This window comes from Elephas maximus, chromosome 5, assembly GCF_024166365.1.
Source record: "Elephas maximus indicus isolate mEleMax1 chromosome 5, mEleMax1 primary haplotype, whole genome shotgun sequence".
Lineage (NCBI taxonomy): Eukaryota > Metazoa > Chordata > Mammalia > Proboscidea > Elephantidae > Elephas > Elephas maximus.
Window position 1 is genome coordinate 81,755,390 of NC_064823.1, and position 16,606 is coordinate 81,771,995.

The window sequence follows — 16,606 nt, forward strand, 5'->3', positions numbered from 1 at the left end:
GGAAATTATGTTTCAGTAATTGCCACATGTGCTTTGAGTTCTTATTAAGCATCCATTTTTGGTGGGATTGATACAAAGGAGAAGATGGAATCCTTTATATTCTTGTTCTGTGTCGTACATGGAACAGTTGAGACATTGTATTAAGTCTGTACAAATACGGGCTGAAACCTATGTCACAGGAATGTACAGAATTACATGAATGACATGCTCCATATGACTTACAGGGAAAGAAGGACTTTGTAGAGGATGTGGGACTTAGCTAGATTTTGAAGTATAGGATTTGCCATTACCAAACGGAAATTCAAAGTAGAAGAAATGGCCTCAGCAAAAACACAATAAAAGTAAAATTAAGTGTTGTAAAGTCAAAGGAGTAGTCAACAGTTTGTGACTGAATACTTATTACAGAAAAGTGGGAGAAGCTGTGTAAAGCCCAGGGTATTGCATAATATCAGAGAGCCATTGCGATTTCTTGTCTAAAGAGGTAACCTGTTAAAAATGGTGTTGGAGCATCAGTCTGGCATGATGCCTAGGGTGAAGAAGAAGGATGGTGAAATGGATTTAAATGAGGCGGAAAGGCTAAGTGGTTAACATTCTAGAATGGTGAGGAAATCAGTGAGGGACTGTAGTAGGTATTGCAGTGTCACAAGTTTGTATTTTTCCCCCTTCTACCCCTGCTAAAGGATATACACCACAAAGTATTATCTCTGAACTTCAGTGAATGTCATACTAAAATTCGTCATGTGGATGCTCATGCAACCTTGAGTGATGGAGTAGTTGTCCAGGTCATGGGTTTGCTGTCTAACAGCGGGCAGCCAGAGAGGAAGTTTATGCAGACCTTTGTTCTGGCTCCTGAAGTAAGTTTTTATTTCTGTGATTTCATTTGTCTGTTATTAGTTGGTTGAAGTATTGAAGAGTTTCTTATAATAGGTTTAAATTTGCATGTTGCCATTTTTGAGAAATTTGCATTGAAACTGTTGACATAATTGAGCTTTTTGTGTGTATGTGTGCGCACTTTGTTGATTTGGGAGTAAAAGTAATCATCCATGTACACATACTGATATAAATATGTACATGGATTATTAAGTTTACAGAAATAATAAACTGCATATTGAAAATGAAATGTGAAAGTTCCGTTTATCAGTTGGTCCCAGTCTTCTCTTTTGAGTAGCCATTTCTTGAGTTCCAGTCTTCTTTAGTTTATATTAACAACGTAACATGTTCAACTTTGGAAAATTATATTGACTCTATTTCTTTAGTATTAAGATTAAAATTATGTATGCCATGTACTTTGTTCTCTTTATGTATTGCCAAGTTACGTAGGTATTGATGGAATATTTGGATGTTGTTTTCCTATAGGGTTCTGTCCCAAATAAGTTTTATGTTCACAATGATATGTTTCGTTATGAAGATGAAGTGTTTGGTGATTCTGAACCAGAACTTGATGAAGGTAAGGTTACTTTCAAAGCAGGACTCTGTCAATATGCTTATGGACATGAGAAGTATGAAACTTACTTGTCTCTTTATTGTAACTGAGTCACACTCCCTTTTCTCTCTCTCTTTTTTTTCTTTTATAAAATAAATGTTCATTACATGATACTATACAAAAACCAGACATCATAAAGATAATGTAGCATAGAAAGTGAAAAAGTTCCCCCTTAATCTCATCCAATATAGATGACCAAGAGTTTGGTGGCTATTCATAGAATTTTGGATTCTCTACTTATCACTACAAAAATGGAATTATGCTGACCTGAAGCTTGCTTTTTTTCACTGAATATGTCTTCGTTGGCTGTTCTGTGGCTGTAATTATTTAATTGATCTTCCCCTGATATGAATTAGTTGTTTACTTTGTCATTACTTCTCTATTTTCTTTAATAACATTTCATTGTGTTTTCAGTGAAGGTTTACACAGCAGGTTAGGTTCCTGTTGAACAACTTCTACACAAATTGTTTGGTTGACACTGGTTGCATTTTTCATAATGCGTAAATATTCTCATTATTTCCACTCAGGTTGTTCCACTTCTCTTAGTCTAGTTTACCTGCCCCCTCACGTGTTCATCTTCGTTTTAAAGTAATTGTTGACCATTTGGTCTCATAGGTGATTTTCTAAAGGAACACAGTACTTACGGGTGATACTATTTTGTAAGCCAGTCTGTTATTTAGCTACAAGGTGATCTTGGGTTAGTTTCAGTTCAAGGTTTAAAGAGTTATCTCAGGGCAGTAGTCTCGGGGTGTCCTCCAGTCTCAAACAGTCCAGTAAGTCTGGGTTTTTTTGTTTTGCTTTTTTTTTTAAAGGAATTTGAGGTTCCGTTCCATATTTTTCTCCCCTTCTGTCAGGCTCCATCTATTGTGGCCCATGGTTAGAACTATTGGTAGGGGTAGCCAGGCATCATCTAGCTCTGGTCTCAGGGTGGATGAAGTTGTGGTTCGTGTAGGCTGTTGTAGACTAGTTTCTTCTTTGAGTCTTTGGTTTCTTTCTTTTTTTCTCCAGATACATAGAGACCAATAGTAGTATCTTAGATGGTCGCTTCCAAGCTTTTAAGACCCTAGACAGTACTTACCAAACCTATACGTAGAATGTAACTTTATGAACTATATTATGCCAGTTGACCAAGATGTCCCACGAGACTAACCCTTCAGATCCAGAAGACCAGTCCCACAAGGTGTTTGGTTATGTCTAAGAAGTATCCATAACTATGCCATCTATATATGCTTTATTATATATGTGAATGTATGTGCGTATAGTCATGTACATGCATATATATATGCATACACCTACATATACACATGTAGGTACGTACACATACTTACACATGCCTGCATACATAAGTATATACCTGCACATTTATTTCTTGGTGGTGTTGCTGGTATTTCTCTGTTGAATAGCTTTGACAAAGGAAACTGAATCATGGCTTTAATATCGTTACTTCCCATCCTTTCTCACTAATAGATCCAGAAAACCAAACCTGTTGCCGTTGAGTTGATTCCAACTCATAGTGACCTTACAGGGCAGAGGAGATCTATTCCATAAGGTTTCTGAGGAGCAGCTGATGGATTTGAACTGCCAACCTTCCAGTTAGCAGCCGAGTGCTTAACCACTCTGCCACCAGGGTTCCTCATTAATAAATACTTTTTAAAAAGTATTTAAAAAATATGGTACTGTAAATGTCAAACTTCCTCTTGTTTGCTCTTCAGTTTTTTTGAGAGAATGGGTAACAGAATATTGCAGTTGAATGCCTTATAAAATCTGCCAATAATTTTTTTTTACTATCAGCTTTCTTTTACTTCATTAAACATTTTAAGAGTTATGATAAAAAAATTGTGTTAAGCTTCTTAAAAAGAGATGTAACCTGTTATGTATTGTCAGAATCAGAAGATGAAGTAGAAGAGGAACAAGAAGAAAGGCAACCATCTCCTGAACCTGTGCAAGACAATGCCAATAGTGGTTACTATGAAGCTCACCCTGTGACGTAAGAATAGTGTTTGCAAGGTTAAACTTGGCCGGAACTATAATGTAGATGCAAGGTGGTTTTTGTTCCTAGAATTATTGTTGGAAATAGATTTATGATAGAATTACCAGGCTCGTTATTTGAGTACCTACTACATATATGCAAAAGAATTGGAAAGAATTGTTTTATTTAATTCAAAAATTGAACGCAGTTTGGCCCAAAACAGTGATCACTTACTGATAATGTAGACAGTTTAGGCGAGCACAGAAAATAAACCTTTTATATTTTTTTAATAAAATTCAGAAATTATAGTAAACACCAAAGTAAACATTTTAGCAATCCAGTGATATACTGTAAGGTTAGAGAAATGCTGCTTGTTCTTAATTGGACTTCTCTTTCAAAGCTCCTGATAGATATGTAATAGGTCTTCGGCGTATGGCTAGTTTTGCCCATTAGATTACAGACAAATTGAGTTTTATCTTACCTTAACTGATCGTTTTATACTTTTTTGAAAAGTGAACAAAATATTTTATTGTAGCAATGGCATAGAGGAACCTTTGGAAGAATCCTCTCATGAACCTGAACCTGAGCCAGAATCTGAAACAAAGACCGAAGAGCTGAAACCTCAAGTGGAAGAGAAAAACTTAGAAGAATTAGAGGAGAAGTCTACTTCTCCTCCTCCTGCAGAACCTGTTTCTCTGCCACAAGAACCACCAAAGGTTAGATCAAAGGAAACTCGTTAGACCTGTAACATCACATTTTCATATTTGGTGCCATAAATGAAGCATGACCTTTTTAATATTATGTTCAATAGCTTGATATAGTAAACTATGCTTTTTTATGTATATGAAAGAAGCTGGGTTTTTTTTTGTTATCCTGAGGAAATTTCTTTGCCCCCCCCCAACAAAAAAATACTTCTAAGCGTGACTGAAACTTAGAATTTAAGGTTAATCATTGTCTATATACAGTGTTTAATAATTAACATGAAATTATTCAGGTTCATGTATAAGAATATCAGTTGCTCTTTCATTCTGAATTAAGTCCTCTAAGTGTAGATGCAAATTGAAACCTAGCACCAGGAGTCCAACTTAAACAAGTTGGTCTAATATTAAAATAAGAGATGTATCTGTTATTTCTGGTTTAAGTGGGATCAGTTTCTTTACTACACTGATAAAGCTATCTTGGAAAGATGAGTGACACCCATAGTATATCATTTAAGCCTACCTAAAACTTCTTTTATCTTTCTGTAGACATTAAAGCATATTTGGGTAGTGAGAAAGAGAATCCTTGTTCAATTCGTGAATGTCTCTTAAAGTTTCCAGCTAGTACTCTCTTCTTTCCTATGCTTCCCCTCTCCCCTCAACACCATCACACACTGTGTTATCCCCAGAGGGGAAAGAAATTGCTTCTGTTAGGTTCACAATTTTGTAGCATTTCTAGTTGTTAGTGGTTTTGTTTGCCACTTGCTCCTCTACTTAGAGAATGTAGGAACTTGCTTGTGGTTTTACTTAGTTCAGACAAAACATACAGAGTCATAAATAATCTTGCCTAATGAGATTTTGAAAGCTGGCACATAGACTGGCATGTGTGTGTGTGCCTTTCTTACAGGAGTCCTCCAGTATAGAGCAATAGTTTAGAAATGAAAAGAAAATATATATTTGGAAGTTTCCCTATAGGAATGTTGGTGGTTTTCCATGATTAGTAGTCTAGGTTTGTTGCATTTCCTGCAGGCTTTCTCCTGGGCTTCAGTGACCAGTAAAAACCTGCCTCCTAGTGGTACTGTTTCTTCCTCTGGAATTCCACCCCATGTTAAAGCACCAGTCTCACAGGTAACCAATCTGTGAACACATTGGATTGTATCCTTGTTACATTGCCAATTGCTTATCATTTTTATACTTTTTTAAATGAGTCAATCAGAAAATATGGATTAAATATACAAAAAAAGATTGTATTAATTGTAAATGCACCCACTTTAAAGGCCAAATCTCCATTCATCATCTACATAGGTGGTATTTGGGGTTTGGGTGTGTGAAATACAGATTAAGTTGGTTTTCCCAATATATATTATTGTAATTTAAAAGGCTTCTTTAAAAAATAAGAAGAACAAAAATGTTCCTTTTAAAAAAGTTTTAAATTTTATTTAGCAAGAAGTATTTTAGGGCTTTTAATTCAACCCATGGGAAGAAATTTGGAAAGGCACAAAGTAATATGGCATTATCAAGAATCACTGTTTAAAAAAAAAAAATTTTAAACATACACTGCCTAAGCTCTCAGTCCGTAAGTGGTTCACACCATTTAATTGAAGCCTGTACCAACTTATGACTGTAGTGTTCACCTTAACTGATCATTCCAGTATTCTGCTTTTTGTCTGTTGTCATTTTACCCATTTCAGAGCTTCCAAAAATGTTGGAAATAAGACAGTGGCTACCTGAGATGTCTAATTTTTAGGCATAGTTAAAGGGTGTCCAATTCTTTTCCTTATATTTTGAGTCAAACTTCATTCCAGAAAATTCACATTTGAAATGGTTAGTGCACATAAAATTTAAGTTTGTATACATGTTCTGTACGGTGAAATTTTGCATTTCAAAAATAGCTAGTAAGTATTGGACGAAGTCTTTCTATTGTTGATACACATTATAATCAGCCACATAATAATAGACGTGGCCCCATAATACCATTTTTTTTCAATTACATACACAAGAAATGTTGAGTGACTACTTTAGGTACAGACAGCAATAAAGAAAATTTGTTCACCCAGTAAGTATTGGTTTGTGTTTTTCAACCCATTTGAAGACCTGATAGGTGACTTTTGGCTTTTCTTTTGAAATCTTTGATAATTTGTGTTTGGAATCCTTTATATTTTTACTTTATGTCATGGAGTTGGCTACATATTTTTTTTTAACCTTCTGGCAGTTATAAGTTAGTTAATGCTTATTATGCTCTTAACATATGCTAGGCATTGTGATGATCACTTTGTACTCATTCTCATTTAATTCTCACAGCCACCCTGTGAGAGTGGGTACTGTTATTACCCTGGTTTTACAGACAGGAAAATTGAGAATGAGAGGGAGATTAAGTAAGTCACTCAAGGTCAGAGAGCTGTATAAGTAGTAGTAAGGATGGGCTTTGAATTCACACAGTTGGACATCAGAGTCCACATATGGCTAATGCAAACCTATGAATTTTCTTTAGCCCCTTGCTGGAAGGGGGTATGTCTATGTTTACATCAAAGAAAAGTAAAGGCCACCCCTAAATGACATTAGGTCCTCTTGCCCAGGAAAGTAATCCAGTATTTTTTTTTTTTTTTTTTTTTAAGATTTGAGTATTTCTCAGTTATTTTTCAAATTATAAGGAGACTATTTCTTGACCTCTACCCCCTTGTTAAAACTTTAAGTAATAAAATTTAAAACTTTAAAAGAGCTTTTGAATCTCACTTTATTTAGAATGGATTCATGGTATTTCCACTTGATCTAATAAACCCTTCAATTTTATTTCATTACTTTGGTGTGGTATCCATTTCCTTATACTTTCAGCATAGATTATTAAGAAAAGGATTAAATTGAATTTTAGGGATTGGTAGGTGTTAATTTAGAAGTTGGTAAGTTAATTTGGTAAAAAGGTTTTTGTCTGGAAATTGACTAGTTCATCTTAAGTAGGTTGTTTAATTGAAGGACTTGTTTATTCTGATTATACATTGCTATTATTGATTTGATGGTTCCATTTTTATTTCACATTCTGTGACCTTCATTTGTGGGATTTGTTACATGAGTACACATTTTGGTTACATGGCATTAGTTACCCTAATAATAGTGTGTGGTATCTTAGACATTTTATCCGTTTGGAATAACTAGTTTTATTCATGAAATTGGGCCTGAAAATCATAGTGCACAACCAGCTTAGTTAAGATACACTAATGAGTTATTGAAAGGAGCATTGTTACCTTTTTGATCTCATACTTTTCTTGCACTGGCATCATATCTGCTCAATATCAGTTTACTAAATTAATGGTATGAGTTATTTGTAAAGTGTTGGAAATTATGTCTTTAGTCCTTAAAAGATAAAGAAGGACTTCTCTGTTTTCACTACTTGTAGCTGCTCTTGTTTTAGTAATCTGTTTTGAAAGGAAATTGAGTCAGCCAGGTCCTCAAGCTCTTTTATTGGTAACATTTGGATTAGATGAGTCTGAGGTCTTTCTGAAATTTTTATAAAAGGTACATTTTCAATTTTTATGAATTTTTAGTAAAATTATACTACTTTCATTAAACCGGGTACAGAGTACATCTGTTTTTTAATTCTGATTTACATTCATACTGAGGTAAGATGCACTTTTTAGGTACCCTTAGATGAAATTTCTAAATAACTGTCTTTTTCAGGCACCTCATTTTGGATCAAGTTATCCTATAGTATTAAACTCTAAACACAGATAACAGTGGTCCCTTGTCAGGCATAGAACATTCTCTGACATGTTTTGGGTCAGAGAACTAAAAATGTAATTTAGTTTAAAATGAACCAGTGGTTCCTGAAGATCTATGTCTAATGACACTGTGCGTGACTTTTGGGTGATGTAGAAGTGAATTAGGTATGTTCCTTACAGGAATACATACATAAAAATATTTGATAAAACCGGTGAGGGCTAAATTTCTTTTTAACAAAATTCTATTAAAATTCTCCATGTGTTTTTAACAAAAGAGCAGTTTCATCTGAGGAAAATGGGAAATCTACCTGGTGGAAAACAGAATTTGGGAAGAAATAGGCAAACCTGTTAAAAATGGATTAAGATAGGAGGTAGTACATTTTTGGTTACAGTGGGTGAAATAAATCATTTACAATAAATTGCCATTGTTGAAAGAAACATCATTAAAGTCAGTTGTATCAGAATTTGCTCTTGTAAATTATAATATCCCAGTTATATAAATGATTGGAAGGGTTTGAGCCACTGCCCGGAATGAGGTCCTCAGAGATAATTTCCCATAAAGACAGGACTAAAATTTCTAGGTTTCTGTTTTGAGAACATACGTTCTCCATATCCTGCTGGGTTTTTAGCATGCTTTGAAGGTTCATATATTTTGTCTCTTTATTGGACCATAAATATAAATATTTAGGCAATAGTATCCCTGAAGAGGTTAGAGAATACTGAAAATACTATTACATTAAGGAAAAGGTAATTGCAGAGAACGTTACTTTAAAAATAGTCACTTTAATTATATGTTTAATCCAGCGGTTAGCAGAAACATTTGAAAGGTATCTTAGGGTGTCCCATTACTTCCCCCCCACCTCAAAATGCACTTAGGGAAAGTTGTTGGGGTCAATACTTACGTAAATGCACATCTTTCTCATAAGGAAGAATAGTATGGATCTAAAGAACTTTTTACTATTTGAGATGCTACATACACATTCTTATATAAGCTCCTATCCTTTTTTTACGTGCATTTAAATTTAATATTAAAAGTAGCATTCTTTGGTACCAGAGTAGGCTAAATTGTATACTTGAACTGTCAAGTTATTGATTTTAATGTTTATTTATGGGACGGGAGCTTAGAAGATATTGCTGAGCACTATCATATTTGAAGGGCAGGAAACCAGATAATTAATTATCTGTCATGAATTCTTGTCTTTCTAAGATAAAAATGGCTTACAAATTTGCATATGTATTTAAATGGAGTGGCTCCTCTGGCATTTTTGTGATTTTTGTAGCAGTACCTTTTATGCTGTCTCAGTGTGGGTGTAACTTTTTGGGGAAAAAAAAAACGTGATTGTAAAAAGCATTTTACTGGGAGTTACACAGCCTTGAGTGGGAAAACAAAACCTACCCTACAGTCCTAGATTGGTACAGAATATCTTTGTAAAAAATTGGTTTTTTTACATGAGTAGGACGCTATGTTAAAAACATCCTAAAGTTACCCTTACGTTCCTGGTGACTCTTTGGTAGCTGCTTTAATTGGCCTTTCTCCTGTAGGACGCTTCTTCATGGTATGCTTTCTCTTTACGTTTTAGCCGAGAGTTGAAGCCAAACCAGAAGTCCAGTCCCAGCCACCTCGTGTGCGTGAGCAGCGGCCCAGGGAGCGGCCTGGCTTTCCTCCTAGAGGACCAAGACCTGGTGGGTCAGCCCGTTTTATAGCCGCTAGCATTTAGCACCTGAAAAATCAGAGAACATTGAATTTATTTTAAAAACTAAATGCGTTTTATACACAGATCTTTTGGTACCAAATTGCTTAAAGGTTTGAATAACCTGTTGAAATTATAATCTGGGGCAGAACAACCAACTCTTAGGGGAGGATTGGTTGACATGCCGTGGAGAAATTATTTGGAAGGTGTAAAAGGCTTTTGAGACAAACTTTATTTGCTTATTGCCACTGGTTCTAAGAATTCAAACCGAGCTGCCAATAACCTTACTCTCTTACTTAGCACTCTCATCTCTTCACAGATAAAGAGTAAGCACACCCTGATTCTTCTTATTTTGATTGTCTTAGGTATTAAGTAAGTTGCCATGATCTTTGACTTGTTTACACTGTTAGCTAGTATATGTAGTACCTCTGTTTGAATTCTGTAAATATGTTTAGATTGTTTTTGGGAGGAGATGGGAAATAGTGTACCTCAAATTTAGAATATGCAGTTACTCTTTAAATTTAAAGTGTGATGGTGTTACTAATGCTGAATTCATGGGAGTCGGGGTTTGTCCCACCTTTACCACTAATTGAATTTATGATCTTGAATGAGACCTTTAAATCCTGAGTTTCTTTTATGTCATTCAGTTATCCCATAGATGTTTCTTGTTATGTCTATCTTACATGACTGTGTTCCTTGTGTTAGTGGAATGATAAAAGTGTATGTATACCCTAGTATAATATGTATCAAAGACTACATAAATGAGATATTGCTACTAAAACTTACTGATTCGGTTATAATTTCATACAACTGGTGATTGTTTAATTTGTTAATTTCAAAGGACTAAACAAATAATTAGCACAGATACACCTCACTTACAGATATTTGGTGATGACAACAGTTCAGTTAAAGAGGAATACCTGTACCACTAATACTTGAATTTCATATAATCAAACCATTAGCTCTAGAAGAAGGGACTTTAGCAATCTAGTGATCATATACCCTCACTTTTCAGTTTAGTGTCATATTGTTTTCTAACTTAAAAAAAAAACACCTGTTGCCATCGAGTCGATTCCAACTCATAGTGACCCTATAGAACGGAGTAGAACTTCCCCCTAGGGTTCCATGGAGCAGCTCATGGATTCAAACTGCCAATCTTTTGGTTAGCAGCGGAGCTCTTTAACTGGTGCACCACCAGAATAATAATGGGCACTTTCACCTCTGTTCAAGGAGCTCACCATCTTATTAAACTAAAACAGGAATATCAATACTAAATGATTGTTTCGAATTACTTTTTATGTGACATTGTAGATTAATACCTGCTCCTTTCCTGTTCTCAGGCAGAGGAGATATTGAACAGAATGAATCTGACAACCGTAGAATAATTCGCTATCCAGACAGTCATCAACTTTTTGTTGGTAACTTGCCACATGATATTGATGAAAATGAACTGAAAGAATTCTTCATGAGTAAGTGGTTTATATTGCTTTATTTTAAAATTAAGCAGGAGTATGGAACTTTTTTTCACATTCTTTTTTTTTTTTTTTTTTTTAACATTATCTCTATACTGTATATATTTCCAGCCAACCAGTGTCATCTTAATTCATCAAAAGACTGTATCACATGTTTCTCATTGATTGTGCCTAGTGTTGACTTGGCCTTGTTTTAGTAGAGGTTAGGAGAAACAACTGGAGGAAGCAGTCTTAAATTCTGAGAGGGGCTCATTTGGCAAATACAAGTCAGGATTAGGAAGAAAATACGTTGTCTTCCTAAAACTGGAGGTAACTTTACTTATAAAAGGACTAATACAGATGCAAAAGGATAACCAAACAAGCAGCCCGTCCAACTGCTGGTATCTTAGGTGCATGGTCTCCATGACTGAATGTACCCTAGTTGTCACTGGACGTAGCAGCTTGCAACATTTATTTTCAAATGTACCAAGGAGATTGAGGTTATTCATCCTGAACAGTTAAAACCATCAAAGTATTCTGTTAATGTATTTAACCCTTGGATAATGTATATCTTCACAGGTTTTGGAAACGTTGTGGAACTTCGCATCAATACCAAGGGTGTTGGGGGAAAGCTTCCAAATTTTGGTTTTGTGGTTTTTGATGATTCTGAACCAGTTCAGAGAATCTTAATTGCAAAAGTAAGTGACTTAAACAGGGCATAATTCAAGCAAGACCGTATTACTCTTGTTGTATGTAATATTAATTGGTGTGTTTTAAAACCATAGAAAAATCTTTTTTTAATGGTAAAGCTAAAATAGTTCATTGTGAAATGGTATTTATGCAAAGAATTAAGATTTGTTGTAGCTTTAAAGTCCATACGGATGATTTTAAATTACTTTATTCCGATGAAGCTTGGAAAGGATTGAAAATTAAGAATATCATGAAAGTTTTTTTCATTTCTTAGGATTTTCTTATTTACATGTGCAAGATAGTGCTTTGCTATTGCTGTCTAACCTGCTCATGTAAATATTTTTCTCCCCTTTTAAAGCCAATTATGTTTCGAGGGGAAGTACGTTTAAATGTGGAGGAGAAAAAAACAAGAGCTGCAAGAGAGCGAGAAACCAGAGGTGGTGGTGATGATCGCAGGGATATTAGGCGCAACGATCGCGGTCCTGGTGGTCCACGTGGGATAGTGGGTGGTGGAATGATGCGTGACCGTGATGGAAGAGGACCTCCTCCAAGAGGCGGCATGGCACAGAAACTTGGCTCTGGAAGAGGAACCGGACAAATGGAAGGCCGCTTCACAGGACAGCGTCGCTGAAGCTCCACTGTTGGCAGAGTCTTGGCGGTGGTACATTATTCATCGTGTTTGCATTCTTGTTAATTTTTTTTTGGCTTTGGAATGTGACACAGCCTTTTTGATCATTTCTTTGATGTGAAAAGCATCTTTTTGTTATCATTTAAATTGAGGTGGACATTTATTTCCCCAATTTCACAACAGGATTCACATTGTTAATTTATAAATCTAGACTTGGAGAATTACGGACTGAGAAATGACCATATCTTAAACTGTCTACAACAAAATGAACTTAAAAGGACATTCCCAACTGAATTCAGATCCTTTGAGTCAAAAAAAAAAAAAAAAATCCTCTGCTGCACATTTTGTTTAAGTGTTACTGTTTCTGCCTATTCATGTTGGAAACACAAATAGTGCAATTTGTGCAATTGGAGAATCTTGCCTTTTTTTCTTGGCTGCCCCCCAAAATACAAGCCAACAGAAACTTGTTATGCACTCATCAAAAGGCACTAATGGGTGCTCTGAACTCATTAATATTGACATCTGCAACAGGAGGCAACAGGGAAAAAAATTCTTTCATCTTCTTTTCCAGTAGAGAATAGTTTGTCAAATGATGAGGGCATTTTATCTGCTTGCTGTGACCAGCGTGTGTACACATAAACCTTAACAAGACTACAAGTATATTCCAGAAGGAAATCATTTAGTTATGAACTAAATAACCCAATTCAGAACTTCAGAACTATGGTCTTTGAATATTAGACCAGGTTTAGTAGCTCCATATCTAAGATTTTTCTACCTGCCCCTCTTCAGTACAGGTATGGCTGGCTGCTCAACACACTCCTCCTACCCCTTTTCCTTTCTTTAAGCTGTGTACAGTGAAAATTGTCTTTACTGTATTTTTGTTCTCTGGTAATGTAATAAGCATGATGGTGCCTTCTATTAATACATCATTCCAGTCTTGCTGGTAATTTTGTACAGTATAGTGTATGAATCGCTGTGCTGCAAAGCCAAACAGCTGCAAAATGTTGAAAAATCATTGAAATGTATAAAAATTGCAGTATCTTTAAAATAAGTAAAATCGACTAGCATATTATTTACCTTGTTCTTTAGTTAACAACTTTGTGTTCTCTGTGGGAGGGAGTCTTGTGTGTTTGGGAGGGAGAGGGAAGGAGGAAGTCAGCTCTCTGAGTAAGTCTCTAGTTGACTTTCTCTTAGCAAGAATTTGAACATTGAAGCATATCACTTGAGAGGTGCTTTGAAAAGTCAATCAACTTGATGTACATTTTTAATAACATTTTAAAAGCAGTCAGATTCCATAAATGGCAAGTAAACCTGAAGTGAGGATACTGCAATTTTCAGAGAAAAGAACAGCAGCTCTTAAGTGTTTGAATTTTCTACTTGGGGGGCAGGGAACCGTCATTCATTTTGCACAATTCTTGAACTGATGTCAGCTACCCAGGTGGCTCTGAATTTGAGTCTGGGATGACATCTTTTATTTTTACATGAATCTTTAAACAATTCTGTGAGCAAAGTTTGTAGCTGCTGGATTATCGTCTGTCTTTATATAGCAAGCTCCAGTAAACCGAAAGTATGGTGAAGGATATCCAGTTTTATGCTTGGAACATTCAGTATGTACCAGTTTCTGATGTTTCAGGCTAGGAGTGGGATAAATAAGTGTGACCACTTAAAGCTGCTTGTTAGCATGGAAGACTTCTCCATTCTGTATTAGTTAAAAAACAAAAAATGCACTTGACATAGTAGCAAATTGGTTATGAATTATGCAACTGTTCACTGTCTAGTAAACTAGCAAATGATGCACGTATTTTGTTTTTCATGTACTGGGCAATATGAGTAAAATCCAATCTGTCTTCTGTCTTTTTTCCCCCCTCTTGAAAGAGGTCTTCCATGTTTGAAGAAAAGTCTTGCACTATTGGATATATTTTTTGGGGACATGTATTTCTGTATTTTGGGTTTAAGGATTTTTTTCCCTGTTTGAAAGTTTTACACTTTCAGATGTTAGGTATAGTACTTGAAGTTCTTACAGAAACTTACTTTTACGAGTTCTGACGCCTTTATTCAAACCGCTTTTAAGTAAGTGGTTTATTACCAGTGTTTTTCCTTTTTGTGTGTGTATGTGTGTTTTTCCTTTATTCTTCTATTTCTTTCTTCCCATTTTATATATATGTATATATTCCCCCTTCCCACCCTCCCAATCCAGGATATTGCCCTGCTACTCCTAAAACTATGTAACTGTTCTGGCACCAAAAGTAATGACAAATACTAAGTATAACAGAAAATTAGAACAAAGAGCCATTCAGCTTCAGTCTTCACATACCATGAATAAAAAAATATTAAACCATCATATGGAGAAGTTTACGTGGTGATTGTTCACCTGCAGTACTGTGGACTTTTAACATTTTGTCCCATTTTCAGTGAAGCAGAGTAAAAATATTCATCTACCATTACTGTTACTTGCTGATTTTTTTTTTTTTTTTGATGGTAATATTCTATCCTTATGACTCTATTGCAACCAAATTGGCTTTACCATCTTGGCTTTAGTAGGTAAAGAAGACAATGGATTACCATCTTCATTGCTGTAATGTGTTAAGCATTATATGCTAGTAGAATCTAGTTTCATTGTTTCAGGTGGAAAGTATTCTTTGAGTTTCCATTTTGAATGTGTTTGGACTAAACATACAATAAACTACTGATGTCTGCAGCATTTATCTATGTCCCTAATTTAATCTGTAGGTTTATGTTCCAAAATATTTTCTCTGAGTTGCATTTCATACAACTTAAGTAAAAATAAGGAGTTGTTCCAAAACCAGCTGCTTATTATTTCTGGTATCTGGATGTATAAAAAAGTTAACCATTTAGCAAGGCTTGGAACATTGCTGGAGATGTATTCCAGTCCAATTAGAAGGCTGGTATACAAGTTGAAGAATGCTGAAACAGAGTGAGCAGTAAGGAAGGTGAGAATGATCTAAAGCAAAAAAAAAAAAAATTTTTTTTTTTTTAAATCTTGAGTTTTCCAAAGGATTGCTACCTCATCTCAGGAGAAACAGAAAGGAAGGGATGGGAAGATTGAGGTTATCTTATGTTATGAACATAAGTTCAAAAATTGGAGCAGTTTTGTCAAGCTCTACAAGAATATTAAGAAATAAGCATTTCGTCATTTCTAAATATGTGCTTCAAATAAAAAAATGAGTTCTGAGGCATATTAAGGTATGATATAGATGGATTTTCTCTGATGATATATAACACTGTTTATGATGATTCCTGAATCAGTCTTTACAGTTTTTTTTTTTTTTAATGTGTTTTAGGTGAAAGTTTACACAGCAAATTCTGTGCCGTTGGTTACAGTTTGTACTGTGTGTCAGCATACTCATTTCTATTCTGTTTGTTCTGTTTCCATTGATCTAGCTTCCCTTCCTATCCTTGCCCTCTCTCATCTTTGCTTTTCCATAACTGTTGACCATCTGGTCTCATATAGTTAATTGTTGAAGGGAGCACATTACTCACGGGCAGTATTGGCTATTTTATAAGCCAATCTACTACTATCTGGCTAAAAGGCGACCTGCAAAAATAGCTGCAATTCCAAGTTCAAAGGATATCTTAGGGCCATAGTCTCAGGGCTTCCTTTAGTGGGCTTCCTTTAGTCTCTTATCAGTCCAATGGGCCTGACTTTTTTTAGGAATTTGAGTTTTGTCCTACATTTTTCTTGCATTCTATTCGGGACCTTCTATTGTCACTGGTCAGACACTATCCCTCCCACCCCCAGTGGTAAAAAAAAAAAAAAAAAAAAGTGGTTTGTGTGAGACTTCACAAGTTTTTAATGGAGAGAAGCAAAAATACCCATTATTTAAGTAATCTTAACTAATACTTAAAGATTTTTATAAATGTATCACTAGTTTAATTATGATGTACTATTTACCTGATATTATGGCTGTGGAAACTTATTTAGAAGGGATAAAATGTATATCACAGATTTTATCCCACAGTATATTGAAAATAGACCCAAAGAAATTATCATTTGGCCCAGACAATTTATATAACAAAATATTTGAAAATTTAGCTACTGAAGATGTTAAATTTCATTTATGGTATGTAATATGCTATATTCTTTGTAGCAAGTGAATGAAAATTGGTGGATTAATGTTCATATTTTAAATTAGGAAGACTTGGTCATGTTAATTTATATTTTAAGTACAGATGAATGAACACCTTTAGTTTTTTTTTAATTTGTGTTCATAAGACTTCTGATTATTTAGTAGCAGACTGTTTTGGGCCATTTTGATGCCAGA

The 16,606-nt window shown here is 35.1% G+C and overlaps 1 protein-coding gene across 2 annotated transcripts in view; it reads left to right on the forward strand.

The window, feature by feature from the left end:
• The window catches only part of G3BP2 (G3BP stress granule assembly factor 2), a 93,490-nt gene extending 77,602 nt beyond the window's left edge, over nt 1-15,888 (forward strand). The window contains exons 6-14 of one of the 2 annotated variants that reach the window (XM_049885958.1): nt 681-854; nt 1,357-1,447; nt 3,368-3,470; nt 3,988-4,168; nt 5,180-5,278; nt 9,444-9,546; nt 10,895-11,023; nt 11,585-11,703; nt 12,054-15,888. In XM_049885958.1, the coding sequence (XP_049741915.1) occupies nt 681-854; nt 1,357-1,447; nt 3,368-3,470; nt 3,988-4,168; nt 5,180-5,278; nt 9,444-9,546; nt 10,895-11,023; nt 11,585-11,703; nt 12,054-12,326 (1,272 nt within the window). In that variant the 3' untranslated portion in view covers nt 12,327-15,888. The remainder of the gene's footprint in view (nt 1-680; nt 855-1,356; nt 1,448-3,367; nt 3,471-3,987; nt 4,169-5,179; nt 5,279-9,443; nt 9,547-10,894; nt 11,024-11,584; nt 11,704-12,053) is intronic. The other variant, XM_049885959.1, reaches the window with a different exon arrangement.
• The last annotated feature ends 718 nt before the right edge of the window (nt 15,889-16,606 follow it).